Source organism: Hirundo rustica, chromosome 10 (genome assembly GCF_015227805.2).
Source record: "Hirundo rustica isolate bHirRus1 chromosome 10, bHirRus1.pri.v3, whole genome shotgun sequence".
Taxonomy (NCBI): Eukaryota; Metazoa; Chordata; class Aves; order Passeriformes; family Hirundinidae; genus Hirundo; species Hirundo rustica.
The window spans coordinates 2,632,687-2,655,418 of NC_053459.1; the positions used below are offsets into that span (position 1 = coordinate 2,632,687).

Sequence of the window (22,732 nt, forward strand, 5' to 3'; positions counted from 1 at the left end):
GCACCTCTCAGTACAACCAGCAGCGCCAGATAACGGCCAGGGCCTGGCTCGAGGGTGAGAAGCAGCCTGTCCCTGTCACTTGTAATCTTCTCACATCCAGAGGCATCTTAAGGCCTTTCTAAACACGTTGATACTGCCTGAAAATCACTGAAAAAACCCACCCTTTGTTTGTGTTAACAGGATGAGAAAGTGCAAGGCTTCCTGTTATGTGTGTGTGACAGCTACAGATAAGCAGAGACCTCTGGACAGGAAATCCGCCCAACTTCTGCAGTGTGATTTGCCTGAAGCTGAGGAGCCCTTTTTAGATCGAAGCACCAACAGAATGAGACGGGGCTGGCCAGAAAATGGGGGACACGCTGGAGAAGAGCTCTGAGGAGCCTGAGATCTCTTTGAACAATGAGTGTTCGACGAAAATGGGGGACCTGGTGGAAGTCTCGAGTGGTGAAAAGGTCAAGTTTGACGATACGGGTCTCTCTCTGCTGCTCCAGAATGGCCTTGAGAACCTTCGGCTTGAAAATTCCCTTACAGATGTCATCCTGTGCGTGGACAGCAGGGAATTCTCCTGTCACCGAGTGGTCCTTGCTGCAGCAAGCAATTATTTCAGGTAAGGTTTGCAACAAACAAAGCCAATGAACTCATTATGCTTCTTTGACCCAAACTGTAGGTCTCCAAGGAGTGCAAACTGGGCGCTAAAGTCTGCAGATTTGCAGTGAGCCTTTAATTCCTTACATATTTCAGTTTGTTTTTTAAAGTTGGAGGCTTAAATAAGGCAGGTGCCAAGTTGTGGATTTGCGTGAGTTCCAATACCAGCGCTCAAAAAGTCCGCTGGAGACATGCAAAGGAGGACAGAGCATTGGCAGACAAGTGCGTGAGAAAAGGGCGTTTTAACCAAATAGCTTTAGCCACTTGTCTTGTCCCTTTGGGACCTGGGCAAAGAGGAATAGCCATTCAGATAGCAGGCTATTTTTATTGAAATAGGAGTGGGTTTCTGGAACTTGCTAATTTTTCCCATTACCATTCTGGGGTAAAAATATATATTGCATTAAAATGTTGAGGATGAAGGAGAAGGAATGTTCCATCTGGAAATCAGTTGCAATGGGAAATATCTCCTTGAAAGCAATTTTGCCACTTCACCATCTCCTTTTGCTTGAATTTTTCATTCTTTCAGTACAATAGATATGCTATCTGAGATTACTGGCCAACAAGAACAAATTTTAGACACACAGAGGAACTCGGTATCAGTTTCAGCACAGATTTTCCATTATCATTTAAACAACATCATTTAAAACATCACATTTGCATGGCTGGGATTTTTTTCTTTCTTTCTTTTACTGCTGAAGTGGTCAGATGACTGAGCAGCTACAGAGGAAACACAAGAAAAAAGAACCTGTGACCCCTTGTGACATTAGCAGAAAGCTAATTTTAATGGAGTCTGGTAAGCTTTGCTGATAGTGCCTGGAAGAACAGTTCTGCTTTTCTAATCTAGAATAGAGATTGTGTCTGTGAATATTTAGAGACAAGTATTATTTCTACAGAGAGACTATATTTATTGTATATGAGAAAATGCACAGCTAAAAGCACAGATGCCCAAATATTTCTTACCAGCGTTGTGTGCATAACGGACAGCAGATGCACAAATTAAAATCAAAATTGTCATAATGATACTTTGACAAAAAACCCCAATTTCACTATAAGTAAAGGCGCTGCAATCAGAAGGACTTCCCAGTTAAAATCAGGCAAGAGAGTTTTATGACAACAGCTTTTGGCCAGCTTTCCACTGAGCTTTTCCTGAGCTACAGCCCATCCCTTGGAAGGAGGGGGGATACCTGGCCAGAGATCATCTCATCCCAAGGCAACTGCACACGTGTTTAGGGTCTGCTCCCCCGGGCCCTTCTGTTTGGCTTGGCTTCCCACAGCATTGAGATTGATTACATCTCACTGTCAGCCTGTCTGCCAGAGCCTCTTGTCATGATCCTTTGGGTTAGTTTCAGTCACATTTGGCACAGGATGGAAACCTCAAACCTGAAGTTCCCATGAGTTTGATGGAAATCTGCAGCTAGGAGAGGAGGGATGCTGGACTGGCACCCTTGGTGCTCTGCAGGGTAATGAGCAGGGTGTCCTGCCAGCACACACACTGCCCTGCCCTGCTGGGCACAGCCAGCCCAGAGCTGAGCTCCTGGGAGGGACCCTGAAGTGTGTGAGAGCAATAACGAGGGAGAACGGAGGGCTCAGGAAGGGGAAGCTGAGGTTACTGTGAGGAGGGAAAGGAGGACGCAAGTCTGCAGGGAACTGAGCTTCACTGGTTCTGCTGCTCACAAGGAGGCTTCATTCATCTTGCCATAATTCGCTAGAAGCTGCATGGCCCCAGAGAAAGAAGGAATTCTTAAATCACACTGTTCCTGGGAGTACTTTCCATGCTATTACAGGACCTCCAACAACCATGCATGGGAGCAAAGCAAAGGGAGCCAGTGACTCATGGGCTTCATTCCCCTGCAAGTTACACAACCCCTTCCTGAACGTTGGGTGCCACAGTGCAGGCAATCCCCAGCAGCTGACTGGAACACTGTTAAAGCTAACCACTCCTAGTCCTTCTTTGCACTGCTGGAGAGTAGCTAGACTAATTCTTGTGACATCCTGCACCTGCAGGCATAAAAACATTAACTGTCCATTTACCTCCATGATGGTAACAAAGCAGAGAAGAGAAATACCAGCTGACCAAGGTGGGACAGTAGTTCTTTAATCCTGCACTGCCCAAGAGTAGTGGGAGAATGGGGCTGGGAGAGGCTGAAGCCATTTTCCAGAGCATCCTCGAGCTCCAGCATGGTTGTTTGAAGTCAGGTTCATAATTGCAAGCACAAGCATTCCAGTGTGGGAGGATGCTTAAAAAAGTGCTTCACAAACTGCAGCCCCTCATTTATTTTATTGAGACTTCTCTAACTTTAAATTAGAAAAGATTTAGATTTTTTTCTAAAATTACCCATTTTGGGGTATCTAAATTTGGAACTGGGCCCTCACTTCGGTGCATTTCTTGGAGTACATGTTGGTTTGTAAGTGCAGTTTGGAATTACACAGGGACAAGAACCAGGGAAATATACAATGGCATTAGTAGCCACATCTGAGGGGTTCAGAGCCTCCTGAGGGTACGTTCAGAAAGATTCAGAGGCAGCATTTTACTCCCTAGGAGAGAATCTCAGCCTGACCAGCCTGAGTGGTGTCAGGCGTTCCCTCCACCAGCACACAGCATGGGAATGAGAACCACTCCATTTGAGCAGAAGGAAAGCCACAGGAGTCAGCTCTCCCATGCAGCACTGCCCAATTCAGCCCTGCCACGATCTGGACCAGAGAACTGGTGGGAGAGCACCGTGCTTTAGATGTGTGATTTCTGCAACTCACAGCCATGTTACATGAATCTACACCCTATGAAATAGGGAGTGGATGGCATCTCTAAACCAATTACAGAGATTAAGAGACAGATAGGCTGAAGCACTTTGAGCAGACCCCTGTCCAAAGCCACCACCAGAATGCTGAGGCTGGTTTCTGAGCACCTTGCACAAGTGTAACACTGGGTATCTGACCGAGCCCATCAAACACTCCGGTCTGTGGGACGGAAGTGAGACTCTCACCTCCCCGACAGGGATGGTTCAATACAACTGTGGAGTCATCAGCTTAAGAGATGAAAGGAAGAAGAGCAGACAGCACCTGCACCCTCCATGGCCTTTTTCTCACTCAGATGAGGCATCCGGCACCCGTCAATCCCGCACGACTGAAACAGCTGTCCTGTGCCAACCTCCCTCTCCGTGCTGAAACCCATTCCCAGGGAGAAGTGGCAACAGAGGGCTGCTCTTTTCAGATGGCCACCTGCCCACACATCCCCTCTTACATCACTTGACAGTGCTAGAGGGACAGAAGCTAAATGAATCCCAGCCTCGTGGTCACTGAAGTTAAGGAGCATTTTTCTAAATGCCTTTGAAATATTCTGATTTCAGTAGTAGCAGAAGCTGGACTATGAGGCAGGGCAGTGAAGCAAAAACCTCTAATGAGCTGAGTGAAAAGAAAATGAAAATTTTGGCTCAACAACTTTTCTGACAAGTAACTTCTCTGCCCAAATTTCCTGCTCAAAAGTTAGGCCTCTCTATCCAGAGGCAGTTTTGCACACTGAGGTAACTAAGACCTTGCTATAAAATTTCTGCTGAGGTAAGGAACTGGTAGTTCTTAGAGCAAGCAGCAGCTGGTATCCTCCATGCATTTGCCATTCATTGCGCCTAACTGCTTTGCAATAAAATCTGTTTACGTCTTGGTTCCAGTAAGATGTGTCAATCAGACAGCTTAATTCAGGCACCTCTTTTACAAGAAAAGCATGGCCTCCAACTTGGGACCTCTGGCCATTTCCCAGGCTGAGGAAGGTTGCATTGTCCTGTCAACATTGTATATGACTAATAAAGAAGGGCTTGGAATGCAGGGTAAAGAGCGCTTCTAATTACGCTTTAGATCTGCACATGTTTTTCACCAATGCAGTTACAAGTGGACTCATGTAATTCTGATCTGTTGAGACAGATTCCAAGTGATGTGACTTCTCATTCTCTGAATGTGGTGAACAAGAAGGGGCTGATCAAAATCCTAAGTAAAAGCAAAAAGCTTTGGAAGAAATACTTAAGTCTATGTATTGAAAATGCAGAGGAAGATGAGTGTGTTTGTCTTGCAGCTGTCACAATGCTAAATGGATTTAAATAGCCTGTAGAGAATTTCTGATTTATACCCCACATGAAATATCTGCCTAGTGCCAAAGGTATGTCTGGTGGTCACATTTCAAATGCAGTATTATCCACCAAAGAAGAGTTGCTATCCACATGTATGAATTCACTGCACTTTCTGCTTAACAGTGGTTCCAATTCATGCAAATTCAATGGCTTCTCTAGCCAAGATATACGAACTCTACAATCCCAAAATTTAGCAGAGGAAAAGCTGGACTCTTAATTAGAAGAAAATCCATAAGCCATTCATTCTCCCCTGGCCCACTGCTGGTATTAATGTGTGCCAAAGATATGTTGGCAAGGTGAGAAGTGAGGCTGTCAGACAGGTGGGTGTCCCTGGCCTCGGGCTTCAGTCCTGCACCTTGCAAGCAGGGGGGATTGACCTGTCATGGGGTACGAAGTCCAGGTGCTAACCAAGTTTGGAGATTGCCAGGCCTTAAGGAGCTGCACCTGTACTAGAAACAGACCCAGCAAGAGGCCAGCAGGTGAAACACCAGCCCTGCTCCACAGCACCAGTCCAGACATGGGCACCAGTCCCACCCAGAGAAGGCCCAGCTGCCTTTTGCAGGCACAGAGCCCTAGACCTGCTGTAGAGAACAGCTCAGAGGAATCCATCGTGTGTGTATGCCTTAGCAAACTCGTGAGTACGGAGGTAGAAGAGCAACAAAAAGATTTTTTTTTTCTTTTCAGCAGTAGTAATTGCATAAAATATGAAGCAATCCAAGTATTCTGTGTTGAAATCTAAATAGCCCAGTGTTTTCAGAATGCCTCATCCTGACTGGAATGCAGTAAAAGATAAATGTCTTTCTTTCCAGGGCCATGTTCTGCAATGATTTAAGAGAGAAATATGAGGAGAAGATCATACTAAAAGGAGTTGATGCAGAAACCATGAATATACTCTTGGACTACACCTACACCAGCAAGATGCTCATCACAAAGCAAAATGTACAGAAAGTCTTGGAAGCTGCCAGCCTCTTTCAGGTACAGATCACTCAAATGCACTGACCCAGTCTCACTGCTCTGGCAACACTATGTCTTACCCTGGTTAGCACACTGCAAACTTCTCTGATTTCATGGCTTCTGGAAGCATTTTGCTTCCTATTTACTTACGTTAAGGTAAAAAATGGCAGTGGCAGCCACGTACCAGAATTTTGCTGTGCTGAGTGTCACGCAAACAGGAAAAGAGTCAGGCTGTGCCTTCAAGGGCTGCTGCCACGTGCTGTCTGCCTGGCAGTGCTCCCCAAAATTCAGGTCAGCCTGTGAAGGCCAGTCAGAAGGGTTAGTGGGCAGCAGCTGGCACAGCTGGCCAGAGCAGGAAGCTACTTTGCCTCTCCATCCCCCGTGCCTTGAGTTGGAGGCTTGCCAGCTGAAGTTAGCATCCTCCTTTGTAGCACTTGTGATGTAAAGGGTTTTAGTCATGACCTGGGACTTGAGGGAGGTCGGAGTTGGGCAGTGTTACTCAGCCTTTGGTCCACGAGGCGTTCACGTGTCCTGCAAATCACCTGTGAGGTCTCCCAAATTGCAGTGTCTGGTACCACTGCAAATTGCTAACAAATTGTAGCCAACACAACCTGCCAAGTGCCTATGTGTGTGTGTGTCCAGCCCTCTCATTACGGAAGGCAAGAAACACCCAACTCCCTGATCATCGTGGTTCATGAAGGAATTCAGATTCTTGAATGTTACGTGGAAATTTTGCTCTGGGCTTCTGGAACTGTGTGTTCTAGAGCACAAGTCCTGTGAGGAGTATCTGAGGGAGCTGGGGGTGCTCAGTCTGGAGAAAAGGAGGCTCAGGAGGAGCCTTTTGCTCTCTTCAATTCCCTGACAGGAGGCTGTAGCCAGGTGGGGGTCAGGCTCTTCTCCCAGGTAAAAAGTGATAGGACAAGAGGAAATGATTTCAACTTGTACCAAGGGAGGTTTAGATTGGATATCACAAAGGTAACTTTGATGTCACCTGGGCCTGCAGTGCAGTAACTCACTGACATTTTCAACACACCAACTCTGCCAACTGGCAGCATTCAATGGCTGCCTTTGATTCATTTTCAGGACACTTTCCTGTCTTTTTTCCTTAAGATCACTCCTCAGATTTTATTTGCCTTTTTTTTTTTTTTTTTTTTTTTTTTTTTTTTTTTTTTTTTTTCTTTTGGAACTATCAAAAGTATAAACGTATGTTTTTTCACGCACTTTCCCTATTTCTCATTAAAATTGAGTTTAAATTTGTTTCTCAAGGCTGGTGCTTTAAGAAAACCATCAAACTCTGTTAGAATAGTGATAAAATTGTGAGGGTACCATAAGTAAGTATAGTAAACTAGAAAAAACTAGACAAACTTAGAACATCAGGAATGTTCAGCTAAAAACAGGGGTTATCTTGGATACTATCGAGTTTTATAATGCCTTTAAGCCTCACATTATAAACGTGAGGGTTTGGGCTGAAAATGTGTTTTGTGCAAAAAAGATGTAGTAACTACAAATTCTTTAATAATCTATTATATCAAGCTGACAGAACTAGAGTTCTGCCAGCTTGTCCGTGCTATTTATGCTGAAAAACAGAGTTGAAAGACTCAAACGTTTCATTTGGATATATCAACAGCTGAAAAGATTATTTCTGCAATTTATTGTAACATTTTTGTTCGATAAATCTTTCAAATTAGTGACATGTGAGAAATCCAAATTCCAAAAGAATCTTTTTATCTGACTAGCAAGAACTTGTGGCAGTGCCTCTTTTTAACCTTGCAGACCTGGAAAAGAACCAAAGAAGAAATACCTTGCGCAGTTCTAGATATTGCAGTATAGATATTCCAATGTCAGTTACCTACTTTTCTCTAGAGACTGCTTTTGAAAAAGTTTTATGTAATTAATGCCTTCTTTTATTACCTTCTAGTAAGTTTTGACCAAATGCAGTCAAAACTGTCAGCAGGGAGAGGCGGAGGGCTATTTGGAGAGAGCAGGCGTCCCTGCGCAGTGGGGGAGGCAGGTGAAGGGTCTGGAACAGAGGGCTGCTGAACAGCTAAGCCTCACCCTCAAGTGACCCAGACAAATTTTTTCCACCTAAAGCACAGTTGCAACATGAGTTCAATCGTCATTGCCTCTGTCTGGGCTGGTGGCTGCCCAGCCGCTGCACTTGCAAGGTTGGTGCCCACTCTGGATCCCGCCCAGCAGCCTCTGCCACCCACACTGCCTGCAGAGCTGCTCATCCTTTCACCCCTGGGAAGGGTCAAGATCCCAGCTGCTTCCCGGCTGCTTCCCTCACCAGAGCTCAGCAACAGCCTCCGCACCTGTCTGCACTGCTCCCGCCCCTCCAGGCACCTCTGCATCAGCCACTCCTCAGCGGGGTTTGGGTGAGGGGCCACACCAACGGTGGGGGTGGAAGCAAAGAAATGGTGAGGGGGAAGCAGGCTTGTGAGCTATGGAAAAGAAACTCTATTGTCCCCAAAGGCCGTGATGCCCACTGCCACGGAAATGCCAAAGGCTGTGATGCCCACTGCCGCGGAAACGCCAGGCACAGTGGGAACAGCGGAGGGTGCCCCGAGCTGCCCGCTCTGAGCAGAGCTCTGCCCTCAGGGCACGGCTGAAGCACCAGCAGCCTGATGGCCTGACTGACCCCCAGAGCAGCCTCACCCTGTGTTAACCCACTGTACATCAACAAGGCACTCTGAGGGAAATGCGGTTCAATACCTGACACATCCTGAGGCCTCTGAGCAGGGAAGAGCCCGGCGGCAGCTGCAGGCCACGCCTGACAACAGGGCACGGGGCAACGGGCACCGTTTGGCAGCAAGGGCCTTCAGGGCAGCTCCTGCTGGGAGAAGGGCTGGCAGGCTCACAAAGGCTCCACTGCCCGAGAGCAGCCCTGCGACGGGGGCTGTGATCCTCCCCTCCGCTGCCTCTGGCCCGGGCTCCCTCGGGGGCTGGTGTCACCGCTGAGGCAGGCATGCTGTCCCTGCAGCCACAGGAGGGCCAGGCATGCTGTCCCGTGCTGTCCCATGCTGTCCCTGCAGCCACAGGAGGGCCAGGCGTGCTGTTCTGTGCTGTCCCATGCTGTCCCTGCAGCCACAGCAGAGCCAGGCGTGCTGTTCTGTGCTGTCCCGTGCTGTCCTGTGCTGTCCCATGCTGTCCCTGCAGCCACAGCAGAGCCAGGCGTGCTGTTCTGTGCTGTTCTGTGCTGTCCTGTGCTGTCCCTGCAGCTACAGCAGAGCCAGGTGTGCTGTTCTGTGCTGTCCTGTGCTGTTCTGTGCTGTTCTGTGCTGTCCTGTGCTGTCCCTGCAGCTACAGCAGAGCCAGGTGTGCTGTTCTGTGCTGTCCTGTGCTGTTCTGTGCTGTCCTGTGCTGTCCTGTGCTGTCCCGTGCTGTCCCGTGCTGTCCTTGCAGCCACAGCAGAGCCACTAGCTACAGGGTGCAGGATCTGGCCCTGAAGCGTGCTGCATACAGAGAGGAATTATGAATGAGAGACCTTTCAGTCACCATTCCCCTCCCTTTCTGGGGGCTCTAGCGGGAGGCAGGGCTGCTGGCACTGCTTGCACTCCACCATTGAATCAAAGCTGGGACAAGTGAGGACTTATCTGGGGAGAATAAATTTTACTATTTGGAGTGAAGGCCAGCTGGAGGCCAAGTAAGCATACGAGATATCTCTAGCAAGTGAGAACCTGGATGCAAATGGGTATTAGCAGAAGGACTAACTTATTGAAGGAACTGTTCTCAGGGAACAGAGCTTTTAAAGTGCCAGGATTGGAATTAGGAGGGGTACTCACAGTGGACAAGCAGAAAATTCAAAGCTCTGCCAGAATAATCAGAGCAGATGAAGCAGAGGCTCAGAGGTGTCTTCCTTCTGATGCTCTCTTGAGTCACCCACCTGCTCTCCTGGGACTGACTGACACATGCCCAGCAGGTTTTGGGGGAGTTTTGGGGGAATTTAGTGTCTAAATGAAGGCAGTGGTGGGGAGACAGCGCAGCGCAGAGATGAGGAGCAGAGCCAGGGAAAGTCCTGCCTCGATTTGCTCCCAAGCAGCCCAGCCTCTCTGGTGAAGCCCTCAGCGGGGCCGTTTCTCACGCCCACACCTCGCAGTTCTGCATTTGCCTGGCCACAAACAGCCACCCAGCGAGGGAGTGGGGCCTGCTGGCCGTGAGACCAGTGTGCACAGCCTGGGACAAAACCTCTGCTGTCACCTCGTCACTATCGTTCTTAACAAGCCATGTATAAATCATTAGAGAACTCTACAGAGGTTTGCTGCAGGCTGGTGAGAATGTTGTTTTGGGGTTTATTCCCAGACTCACAGATGACTCTATGAATGACCTTGGCAAATCCTAGGTTTGGTTGTTTTTTTGGTTTTTTTTTGTCTCTCATTACTGACAACTTTGGATGCTTATACTTAATAAGCTTAATAGGGCTGATGCTTAACCTGCCTCAGGTCTGAAGCTTACCTGATGGCAAAGTCCTTTCAGATCCTCAAGGAAGTGCCCTGGTGAGTTCAAAGTGCTTGCCTTGTGCTAGCCCTGAGAGCAGGCAAGGTGAATGTGGCAGGTGCCGAGGTGTCACTGAGCTGTGCCACGGTGCCACCAGGAGCCACTGACGTATTTTTATCACAACACATTCTGAGACCTCACATAGCCTCGTTCATCAGTCAGTTGCATTTCTCTAAACTTTTGACCACAGCTAAATGTAAAACAGGAACCAGGCAGTCTGTACACAGCGTCTGGGATCGCTCAGCTCTGATAAACAGTCTAAATATGTCAACACGACACCAATGAGTCTGGAAGATTCTACCCTAATTACTGAAACAAATCTACATACTACAGTGTTTAAAAATGTTTCACTTCCTCTTTGCCCCTCAATTACTGTTGTGCAACTTTCCCCAGTGAGAAAACAGGAGTTAAAAAGGTTTGCTTGCTGACACTCAATGGAAAAACAACCCAAAAAGCACAGATGGAAATGCACAACATTAGCTCTGACCCATCTTTATTGTGCTGTTCAGTGGCAATATTTGTACCTGAAATCACAGAGGTGGCAGAAAATCCATTAGGATGAAGCACTGTAACTGCTTGGTTCTACCCAAAACTGGTTCTCAATTCCTGAATAATCATCAGCAATCCAGCTCAGATCATAGTTTTTAGAAATACCCTACAAACACCTGTGGCCCAGAATATGTGCATTTGGGACCCTCAGGCGGGGTTATTTTGCCAAGGAAATTTATGAGAGTAGTTATGATACCTTATTGAATGAAAACACAGCCAGTTCTCTCATTAAGGAGACTCCATATGTAAAATGCATATCAATATTTCTTTCAGCCAATGGTGATGACAAAGGTCACTAGACTCTCTGAATGCCTTCCCCACAACAGACTCTTGCCAGAAAGCCCTGTCTGTCAGGAAACTCAAAAGAATTGCTGATGGCCAGTTTCTTCCTGCCACTCACCCCTAGACTGCCTCCCGTTCCTTCTGGGGCAGCACGCTGCTCCCCACCTCCCAGCCTCAGCGCTCATTTCCCACCACTCTCACAAGGCCTCCGCTACATTTGGAGTTTGGATGGTGGGAGCATAAATGCAGACAGCGAAGCCACCTTCCCTCTAAAAGCAGACTCTGTTCTAGCTGTTCTGAGCAAGATGAAGCAGGGGAAGCAAATCGGAGGCCTGGGGTCCTTATCTGTGCTTCGTAACTCCATGATTGCCAGTGCTTTGAGATCTCATGGAGGAAAAGGGAATAGTAGGAAACCCTTTCTTTCATGAAACAAAATTCATGACTGTCACAGGTCTTCTGCATCCTGTAAGAGGGGAAAGGAGCAGTCAGATGCAGAGGGAATAAAAACAGTGGGAGGAAGAAATTCTCATTTCAGACTGCAGGGCCTGTGCTCAGATGATCTAATTCTGGTCTCCCCCACCTCTTTGCTGTATTGAGCATGGCTGGTTGTTCCATAGCTCTCCTGTGATAGGTACACAGAACCCTTCTGTGCTTATACAAGCTTTTTCTGCCCGCAGTTCCTGCGCATGGTAGATGCTTGTGCCAGTTTTCTCACCGAAGCACTCCAGCCGGAGAACTGCGTTGGCATCCTGAGGCTGGCTGATGCCCACTCCCTGCACAGCCTCAAACAACAAGTGCAGAACTACATTATCCAGAACTTCACCCAGGTCCTGAACTACGAGGAGTTCCTGGAGCTGCCGGCAGACATCCTGTGCAGCACGCTCAAGAGTGATGAGCTCTACGTCACGGAGGAGGCGCAGGTGTTCGAAACCGTGATGAACTGGGTCCGTTACAAGGAGTCGGAAAGGTTTTCTCTCCTGCCGTACGTGTTGGAGAATGTCCGGCTGCCCCTCTTGGACCCTTGGTATTTTGTAGAGACTGTTGAAGCTGATCAACTCATTAGACAGTGTCCAGATGTCTTTCCTTTGCTCCAAGAAGCAAGAATGTACCACCTGTCAGGCAATGAGGTGAGTAAAACAGGAAGGTATCAGCCACTCTTTGTAAATGTCTCATGCTTCAGCTCAAGAATCTATTTGAAAGGAGCAGTGCCATGGGGCAGAAGAAGGCAATCAGTCTGAATTTTCACTAACTGGTGCTACTGAAAAGTCAAAATGGGCCTCAGAATTTATCCTGCTGTCTCAGAGAGTTCAGAAACTTTTAGTGGGCTGTTTTAAAACAAAGTGCACAGCTTCCTGTTTATGAACATCTGAGCTTGACCCTTCCTATACACTCTTGCTACATGAAGACCCCAGGTAGCTTCCCTAGTAAAAAGGCAAATGGTGTTAGCCCTGACACCTCGCCCTCTCAGCTATTACTTCAAGCCTAAGAAAAGAGGAATAATTTTCCCACCAAATTGTGCCACAATCTGTAATGACTCTTTCAAATGTGAATATGTAACATCCTACCCTGTTACTTATGGGGGAAAATGTTTCATAAAGGAAATATTCTTCCTGCTGTGAAGAAGATGGTCTCTTTCCAGAGGAGAGCACTGCCCATCTGCGGTTTGCAGAGGTCCCTGCACTCAAAGAGACAGATTAATCCTGACATCCAGTCGAGTCCTGTCCTGCCTGCTCAGTGCAGGCTGTGGTGGATCTCCGGTTCTTCCATCGCCCGGCCCCTCTGGAAAGTTCGGTATCAGTCACATCTCCTCGGCCACAATATGGGGGAGAGGGGACAGCAACAAGGAGGTCAGATTTCACAACAGGAGCAAAGGACGTGAGCGTGTGAGGAAAGGTGTCCCTCCTCAGTCAGAGGTCAGAGGAGGGCAGGAGGCTGTTGTGGGCCCATCACTCACAGCGGATGTGTCAGCCGCATCACCGAGGGGGACAGACCGGGGCAGTGCCGGCCAGTGTGGGGACAGCTCCTGTGGCACTGAGCGCTGCTGGCAGGTGCATGCGGGACAGATAAAGGAGAGTTGCCCCGGGCAGAGCACGCATTACACTCATCTTCAAAGGGCAAGCCGCAGGAGGCAGTGCTGCCAGCTGCCCTCCCCCGGGGCTGACGCCTGGCAGTCGTGGCAGACAGGTTAAAACAGAGTCCTGGAAGCTGGCAAGCTCCGGGACACACGCTCTATAAAAATGTGCCTAATCATTTTCTGGACATAGTCAAAATGCAGGATTTACCTCTGTGTAGATAATATTTTTTAGTACGGATAAATTATAGCGATTTACAGAAACTAAAAACAGAAAGAGAAGTAAAACTTGAAGCAAGTTGCCTCCTGACACAGCATTTAACCTGTGGGTCTTGTCTGCAAGCATTTCCTCCAAGCTGAACACAAGTTTCCAAGCACCCCTTGCGTTCTTTGCTCTTGCTGAACATCTACCTGGCAAGTGACCTTTTCCAGTGTCCTTGAAACAAAGGCCTGGTCGATAAACTGAGCCAATAAACAGTAAATTAGAGCTAAGCACATTTCAGAGCCTGGTGCTGGCTTTAAGTAAGTCTTCCAATTTTGGCTTGAAATAAGAGCTTATACACAAAGAAACAAATAAAAATAACCCCTCCACAGCTGAGAGCAGTTATTGTTCTGACACTAACATATCTCTTCAAGACAAATAATGAGAGCACTTATTTTCTGCTAGCACTAACTGCAGTCTTGCTCTCTCCAAGCTCCCCAAGGCATACACAAATCCTGGGGCCCCCCTACCATGTTCTCACTCCATCAGCCCAAATAAAACCCATCCTGTTCAGCTACCTGACATGCACCCAGCCTTGTCACTACTGCTCACCTGCATAGCTCTTGGTGCCATCCTGGTAATTCCTAAAGGGATCAGAGAGGGTCCTAGTAGGTAGGCAAAAGGATCTAAGTCCAGAGTTGGAATAATCCTGCTGAAAGAAGGACACAGCAACCTCTACTGAATGCTTCTAGGATGCTTTTCAGGCTCGCAACTTAGAAAGTGTTGGCTAATTGGTTCAGTTGATGTAAGCCTGCTGTGATTTGAAAAACAGGTAATCAAAAAAAAGGTCACCTGCCTTTCTGTAATTGTAGGTGTAAGTGCCCTGTGTACTCACTCTGTCTCACTTGCATTTAGATTATTACAGAAAGAACCAAGCCCAGGATGCACGAGTTCCAGTCTGAGGTGTTTATGATCATAGGGGGCTGTACAAAAGATGAGAAGTTTGTAGCAGAAGTGACTTGCTTGGATCCTTTGAGGCGAAGCCGTCTGGAAGTAGCAAAACTACCTATCACAGAGCAGGAGCCGGAGAATGAGAATAAAAAATGGGTGGAGTTTGCATGCATTACTCTAAAAAATGAAGTCTACATATCGGGTAAGGAGCAAGACATTGATTGGGAGTGCAAGAGGGGAGCAAAGGGTTCTCATGATTATTTCCAGCTTTTATCAAGACCATGCTTGAAGGAGCTTCAGAAGAATTAAGCAGTACAGGTATTTTAATGCTTTGGCTGTGGATACACTCCAGAGGGCACAGGGTGTGTATAGACACTGCCTAGCTCTGATTTGAGCACAGGATTCCTTTTTAAACAATATTAATCTATATGCATGGATATAGATTAATGTGTGCAGCACCAAAAACAGTGACTGAGGTCACAGAAGGGTTCTTGGGAACATTTTACCAAACGTAAAATGACAATTTGCTTCAGCATCTTCTCATGACAAGTCCATTGGAAGCTCCACGTGCATAAGCAGACTCCTGCCAGAATTTGGATCATTCTGCAAAAGTCAGTCAAGAACCTGCAGGGAACTGTCACTGATGTTTGGCTGCCCCCTGAAAGCTGCCATCACAGAGGACTCTAGAAGTGTCCACCCACAGTTATTAACTTGGCAGTATAAACTGTCAAACCCACACGAAATCCCATGGTCCAGACACCCAGTGTGGGTCTGAACAACTCATGCTGATCGTCATCCCAAGAGCTTCACGAGGTGTATTTAACTTCCCACATAAATTCAGTTGAGCTCCACACAGAGGTTTGATCCCAGAGCAACAGAGATTTTACTCTGACAATCAAAATGTTAAAATCAAGCTTGTTAGCCAGTTTGACAGCTGTTTTTGATGGCCTGTCAAAAACCAAATGTGATGATCTTGTTCTGCTTCCAGAGGAAAAGCGACAGCAAGTTTTCATCACTGTGGCATTAGAGACCGTGATACAGAGCAGGGCCTTCATAGGTAGAATATTTCCTTTCTGCAAAACTGGCCACCAAGTGCTATACCCCATTAAAACAGAAAAGTAGAAAGGAGGAGAGTAGGCCAAACTGTGAATGCTTTGCTTATGTGTGAATAGTGGTCCACTGCCTTTATTCAAATATCTTCCATTGCATTCTTTCTTTTGGGAATCCACATATTTTTGAGACTTCATTCCAATTTAACATTTATTAAAGCTTTATCCTGGGATAAGAATTAGATTACTGTTCCCATAACTACAAAAAGAAAAAGAAGGTTTTCCTTTCAGTCCACCATAGAGAGTTTCTGGCATTAATCCTTCTGTTAAAAGGTAGCTGTAGAGAGGAACCTAAGTCAAACTATTCTAAGTAGGGAATAGTCCCCTCACCTTTACACCCTTGAGTTGAGTTGAGAGGTTTTTTTTCCATTTGCCTTCAGTTTGTTACCCTTCCCTCTTTTTCAAGGCTTTTTGCATTCTTTTATTCCTGATATCCTTTCCAATGTCTCCTCTCCAGTTTTATTTTATGTTCTGTCCAGGCTACCTCCAGGCCGGGCTAACACATTTCCTGCTGTGGTGAGTCTAAGCTGGTTTTCCCTTTGCTTCTGTTCTCATAACTTCTCTTTCTTCCTTCTCTGCTTACTTTCATATCTCTGAGTCCCCCTCTCCATTCTCTCTTTGCCTTTCACCTTTTTGCCCTTTGCATATAAATAAAAGGCTGAGTGGACCAAAGCCATTTGCATGTTTTTCTCAGCTAAACCAATTATTAGTGTCTCAATCCTGATTAAACACCTGCTTTCTGCTGGCCTTCCTTCTACTTTTGTTTTCTTTCTTGATCTCCTGTAATTTGCTTCTTCTCTAACTTGACTTTTATTTTTCCTAACTTGATCTCTCCTTTCATGTGCTCATTTCCCTCTGTATCTTGGTACTGTCTGGAGTTTTCCCTGCTCCTTTAGTATCTGGAAAATAGGAAAGTCTTTTGCACAAGATTGTGACTACTGTTAGATCATGATTTCCCCAAAACAGTTTAAATGCTTTGACTGGATGGTCTGAAACACTACATTTGTAGCATAACTAAAAATGACATGAATTATCATTCACCATTCTGATGCTTTTACTAATTTAGGGACAATTTATCTTCGAATTAAAAAGAATTGCTGTCCAGAGGAAAAACAGAAACAAAATAAATTTCCAATCCCCTCAGAAATCTCTTCCTGTTCCCTGACGTACAGCAAATTCACCCACTGGTCCAGCGCAAGCTACTGCATGAGTTTCAGCTTGCGGAGGAAAGCACAAGCTCGTATCAAAGGGAAATTTCAAGGAAGAGTAAGAGGAACACCTGCAGTCTCTCAGCCCCATTGTAGCCATGAATGCTGCATTCAGGCCCTTTGGCCACTTCAGCTATTTGAGTGCAAATAAAATTCAACACATACATGTGAAAAATACTGGGACAAAAGCATTACAAACGACTCTTTCTAGCATGCTAATTATCTCCCATTCAATCTGCTCTTTGGCCCAGAGATAGGCTCCATCAGTTTGCAGTGATCTGTCTGCAGTACAGAATACCAATGAAGGCAGACACTTTCTCAATGGAATATGAACTCTCTTTTCAGTATATTCACCAGTGAAGCAAATGTTTAATCGGGTTGCAGATGACGGAATTAGCTACTCAGTCTGTAAATGTGGTTTCAGGCTTAACTAGATCCCTTTGTAATACAGCTACACCAGAAACTGTAGGCAAACAACAGCTCTGGTTTAAGCCACTGCTCTCTGCTTTAGCACAAGCAAAGATCCACTTGCAGGTTAGCTCTAGAATGTGTTTGCAGGGTCCAGTTTTGATCTTCAGGCTATAAATACGAAGCATACCCTAGTCTGTAGAGAAAGAGACCAAAAGGAGAGGCACAAAAATGAGATCCCAGCCATACGGTCCCAGGGTTGAATAGTGAAACTTCCAAGTCCTGCAGGACAATTGTTGGTAGGAATCCAGTCAGGTCTTTTGCTTTATGACACAAACCACAGGGCTGGCTCGATCTGCCCTGCACAACCTGGCAGTTCTCCAGTGCAGGCCTGTCATCAAGGGATTTGGCACTTGAGCTGCAGCATCCTCCACTATCTTATTTAAATCATATTTGTTTATTTGTCTCTTTGCAGCAGTTCTGCAAAACCCTGGTGTTGCACAAAAATCTCCTGCATATCCTGCAATCACTGTGCTGTGTGGTTGGTCATGCACCCAGTATTGAAATGAAAGTTGTTGTGGTCTGGTAAAGTGGGGAACAGTGATTTATCTTCACTGAACATTTGGCTGTAGAAATTGTTCAGTTTCCTTCACTCTTAAGTAAACTAAATGCAGAATTTTTTTTCTGCTGTAACAGGACCAGATAACAATCAGTAAAAAATAAAGATTTACTTTCCACTGTGAGAGAAAGACACTTAAATTTAAACATATTGGGGTTTTTAAGTAAATACAAGCTGTGCTATCATATTTACACATGTCATGTACACTACAGGTGGCAAAGAAACAAAGCATGATGTCTGGAAATACAACGCCTCCATCAACAAATGGATACAAATTGAGTATCTCAATATTGGGCGCTGGAGACATAAAATGGCAGTGTTGGGTGGCAAAGTGTATGTCATTGGGGGCTTCGATGGCATGCAGAGAATCAACAGCATGGAGGCCTATGATCCCTTTCATAACTGCTGGTCAGAGGTAAGAGGCTGCATCATGTAACCTTTGAATAATTTGGAATATTTTAATCAGAAAATCTTAGGGCTTGGATTCATAAAAAAGATCTTGTATAATTCTTTTAAGTATTTCTGTTCTTTAAAAACCCTAATTTTTTTTTTTTTTTCTATAGAAATGCATATCCTTTAGAAGGTAAAAATCCCTGGATTTCCAGCCAAACATTTCCTGTGAGACATCTAATACCTAACTTTCCTTTTCTTAGTTAGCTTTTAAAGTTAGTAGTCCATAAATCAAGGAGTAAGAATATAGTATACGTGAGCCAGAGCACAGGCTGAAAACTACTGCTCTGACACATAAAATGTGTCTATCAAGCTGTGCACTATATGTGGTATGGGTTATACATTTAAGTTGAAAGTACAGGTTTGAAGGTAAACAGAATAAACTCCCCCCCAGTTCTACTCACTGTACTTCAAGCAATGAGAGGAAAGAATTAGGCAACCAATTAATCCATGACAGTAATGAGAGTAGGCATCATAGTAGCAGATACAACCCATTGTCTCTAGATTATACAAAGCAATGTGGATGACTCTAACAATCACAGCTGCAAGTAGAAAGATCAGTATGAACAAATTTCTTGTGCTTTTTTGCAATGTATATAAATATGTAAAGGAGACTTTGGCATTTCTGACGTTTCCTAGCTTTTGAATTGTTGATAAAGTAATTTTAATTTCAGCATTTGAACAGAGCATATTTTTATTAAGGGATTTTGCAGTCTTAAGAAAAAGCTGAAAAATACTTCTTTATCCTAAGAAATATCATCTTCTGAACACTGCTTAAAAAAGGGATGCCTGACTTGAAATTCCGCAGGCTCCTTCCCCACAGGCGTCCGTCTGAGCGCTTCACATGGCTACTGATGGTTGTTTTTGGTCCCCAGGCCGCTCCCCTGATGGTCAACGTGAGTTCCTTTGCAGCAGCCAGCTACAAGAAGAGGCTGTACGTGATCGGGGGAGGCCCCAACGGGAAGCTGGCCACGGACAAGACGCAGTGCTACGACCCCGCCACCAACGCGTGGAGCCTCAGGGCTGCCATGCCCGTGGAGGCCAAGTGCATCAACGCCGCCAGCTTCAGGGACCACATCTATGTGGTGGGTAAGTGAAGCACCCGTGGCTCTCCTTGTCTGCACCCAGCAGGGCTTGTCCCTGTGTTTCTGCGTTCCTTTTACCCACACCATCCACGCAGTGTAAGCAGAGGGTCAGGTGGCTTTTCCTGTCGAGCTTAGCGAGGGTGGGAGTCCAGCACGTTGACAAACAGCAGGGAAAGGTCACCAAGCCAAAATCCCGGCTAGCACGGTAACTGTCTGTGTTCATAGTGGCAAGGGCATGATCTCATGGCTACAGCATGTCCCCACTCCTCCCCAGGGACACCACACAGCGCTCTGTATGCAGTGTTTAGAGTACTAGGAGCAGGTCAGAGGAGCCGCTGAGACCCAAAGACCCAGAGCTCTTCACCAGATTGCATTTGGGGTTAATTCAGTCAGTCGCCAGAACTGGAAGAAAAAAATGGAAGAACAAGATTTTGATGGTGGTGAGCTGAATTATGGGGGGAGGAGGGAGCCTGCAGACATCTCCAGTTGGTACCAGGAAAACCAAAAGAAAAGAACATTTTTTTCCAAAACAGTAGCTCTGAAAATTTCCCCTCCCTCTCTCAGCCTTGGTGCAGGGAATTTCCCGCTTGCAATGAAATCATTATGGTGCTGAGAGCTAGCACAGAGCTGGAGTATGCAGCAAAAAATGATGCTCTGGAGGGAGATTTATACTCTGCATGTGTGCACAAACACACAGACACACACCCCTTTTGTGTACATAAATACCTCACGCTTGTCCTCAGCACTGGAGCTGACCTCACCCTGTTTGTACAGTATGACAGAGAGAGAAGGCACATGACTTATGGGCTAGCTGATATAACCCCTGATAAAATGCACTTGATACTCCAGTCACATTCATTCCTCATCTTTCAGCCAGCAACATTCACTAGTAAATCTCTTGATTATCTATCTGAGAAACAAATCTACTCCAATTGGATAGAAATCAGCCCCCTCTGAAGTTTAAAAGATAAAAGTGTATTTGGTTACTGCATCCAAAGCAATCAGATTACCCAGACTGATGAATTACCACCTGCCAGGTGAATCACTACCACTAACAATGTCTGTTTTCAGTCTGTTCCAATTAAGTCACCTCTGAATGACTTGATCACCCCTCAGGTTCTGCACTAGTGTTGTCAAACTCAGCATCTATTATAAGTACCACAGATAAATGCTCACTTTGCCAGCAGGGAGGATCCCAGGCATTGTTGTACCTCATCAATAAGACCATGGCTTCAAGGTTTCCCCCATCCTATCCAGAAGGACGGTGCCAGCCTCTTTTCAGTGGTGGCCAGGACAAGGAACAAGGACCATAACTACAACATAAGAAGTTCCACCTCAGCCTGAGGAAGGACTTCTTTATGTTGAGGTTGGCAGAGCGCTGGAACAGCTACCTGGTGAGGTTGTGGAGTCTCCCTCCCTGGAGACATTCCAAACCCACCTGGATGCATTCCAGTGTAACCCGTTCCAGGTGACCCTGCCTTGGCAGAGGGGTTGGACTGGATATTATCTCCAGAGGTCTCTTCCAACCCTAACAATTCTGGGATTCTGTACAGCTACAACAGAAGACACATTCAGTGCCTGCAAAGTTCAGAATAAGAACCATTCAGCTGTTGGTAATCTCGGGAGAGAATATATTTTCATAGCCTTTCTTGAGTATTGGGGTATTGACCATTTTTTCAAGAGAAAAGGACACTGTATGATTGAAAAAATGCACTAAAAGTTTCGTTAATAACTTCAGTTTTGGGAAACACAGAGAAACTGAAGGTCACTCTCTGTTTAACAAACCCATAGAAAGATTATTGATCCAGTCTGACAAACTCTAAACAAGGAAGGGTTTTTGGAAGCAGACAGCTCCAGGAAGAAGGAAGTTTGATGGACAGATGGACAATGAAGTTAGAGGAGTGAGTGGAAAACTCCTGTGCTCATTTCTAACAGTGATGGTTTACCACAGCTGGTCCTCCATGATCTAAACTCTTTTAAACAAAACAGTATTTTTCTGAAGCTGTGTCCTTAGCTGGAGCAGCAGATATGAGAAAGGTCTGTTGCTAGGTGCACTGTGGTCACACTGAAGGATCACTCACAGCAGTTTGTTCTGGCAATACATTCCACAGCCTTCTGAACAATAAGTGGCCTTCGGCAGATCAGGCTTTTAAAACAATAAAGTATCCTGTGACCTTGTCCTTTTCTTGGCTTTGGGGCAGAAACTTATTCTTACGAATGTCAGGAACAGAGTTTTGTTGAAGCGGGTGGTTGAATTAAAACCCCTTACAGGAATGGCCAGTGCAAACCAATATCCATTTCCTTCCCAGGTGGGGCAATGAAAGCTCTCTACTCCTACAGCCCCCAGGAGGACACATGGTGCCTTGTGACTCAGTTCACCCACGAGAGAGCCAGCTGTGGCATTTCTCCTTGCAACAACAAGCTGTTTATCACCGGCGGCCGAGATGAAAAGAACGAAGTCATTGCAACAGTGCTCTGCTGGGACCCTGAAACTCAGAAGCTGACAGAAGAGTGTGTCCTGCCCCGGGGGGTGTCTCACCACGGCAGCGTTACCCTCAGGAAGTCTTACACTCCCATCCGTAAGATTGTGCCCGGGGCAGTTTCTGTCTGACCGAAAAGGAGCCCGGAGCCTCCGTGGCACAGAATGCCATGAGGATGGATTTTAACTTCAGGGAGCAATGGATGGAAACACCACCGCAGGTCCTCTGGGGGGTATCTGTATATATGCTTATCCTTGTCTTTCCTTTGTACATTAGATCCTTAAATTATCTCAATTCCTCCCCTCACAGAAAAACAAAGGGACCAGCGGTAGTTTACTCCTGCCAACACAATACCTCGAATCGGGCAAAGAAATGTAGGTGGGAAATTTACTTCCCAGCTATATCTTCCCTGGAATGTACTTGAACTGGCTCAGTCTGGCCCCAGAGTTTGGTCAACTATTTATTGTGTTAAGTTGGATTTGCAATATCTACTAGTGAAAAAAGAGAAGTTGCTTTTAGAATTAAATATTTTTAACTTGGGTGGAACATAACGTTGTGTCTTCCAAAGCTGTGCTTTTCTTCTCCCCAGTGTTCGGCACATTAGATTAAGTTCGAACCAGTTGTTCGTTTGAAGATACTTTGTTGTTTTTCAGTTCTGTGTGACCAAAAATAATCCATCTAAGTTTGCAAAACCTTGCTGTCATTCCCAAGAAAGACACCGCACCGGCTGCAAATGTAAAATGAACGCTAATTTGTTTCCACTGAACATTCACTGCGGCTGTTTTCTAAATAAACCAGACCGAAAGGTAGCTAGTTTCCCTTCTCTTTGTCGCGTGTCGGTGCGTGCTGCGCCGGGAGCCTTTTCCTCCGGCGGGCGCTGCGGGCAGGCGGAGCGGCGGCGCCCGGCGGCTCCGTGCCCGCCTCCAGCCCCACTGGGTGGCACTGCGCTCCCAGCGTTCTTCTCGCGGCTCCTCTTTCCTGGAACCAACCCGACCCAACGGTCTGCGGGAGAGAAAAACAGTTCCAGGTACTGTTCCCGGCCCTGTTCCTGTGACTGTCACATGCTGTACCAGAAGGGGCAAACGTTCAACGGGCCAGGAGGGCCCGAGTGTC

General features: G+C 46.2%; 1 protein-coding gene across 4 annotated transcripts; it reads left to right on the forward strand.

Moving 5' to 3' along the window:
- The first annotated feature begins 267 nt into the window (after window positions 1-267).
- On the forward strand, window positions 268-22,427 carry KLHL6 (kelch like family member 6). 4 transcript variants are annotated; one of them, XM_040074669.2, is made up of 7 exons: window positions 268-604; window positions 5,567-5,732; window positions 11,714-12,163; window positions 14,225-14,462; window positions 17,817-18,019; window positions 18,930-19,143; window positions 21,449-22,427. In XM_040074669.2, the coding sequence occupies exons 1-7, from the start codon at window positions 345-347 to the stop codon at window positions 21,748-21,750; spliced, it is 1,833 nt and encodes a 610-aa protein (XP_039930603.1). In that variant the 5' UTR covers window positions 268-344; the 3' UTR covers window positions 21,751-22,427. The 4 variants fall into 4 exon arrangements, with proteins under 4 accessions (XP_039930603.1, XP_039930607.1, XP_039930605.1 ...); XM_040074673.2 differs by having other exon boundaries at window positions 18,930-19,139; window positions 21,449-21,519; XM_040074671.1 differs by lacking the exon at window positions 268-604 and adding an exon at window positions 5,259-5,391 and having other exon boundaries at window positions 21,449-22,418.
- Window positions 22,428-22,732: the final 305 nt, after the last annotated feature.

Bases quoted from the DNA above. Each gene is read 5' to 3' on its own strand.
- KLHL6 (XM_040074669.2), top strand. From the start codon at position 345: ATGGGGGACACGCTGGAGAAGAGCTCTGAGGAGCCTGAGATCTCTTTG. The intron at 12,164-14,224 runs GTGAGTAAAACA...ACTTGCATTTAG, and splicing joins ACCACCTGTCAGGCAATGAG to ATTATTACAGAAAGAACCAA. The intron at 19,144-21,448 runs GTAAGTGAAGCA...TTTCCTTCCCAG, and splicing joins GGACCACATCTATGTGGTGG to GTGGGGCAATGAAAGCTCTC.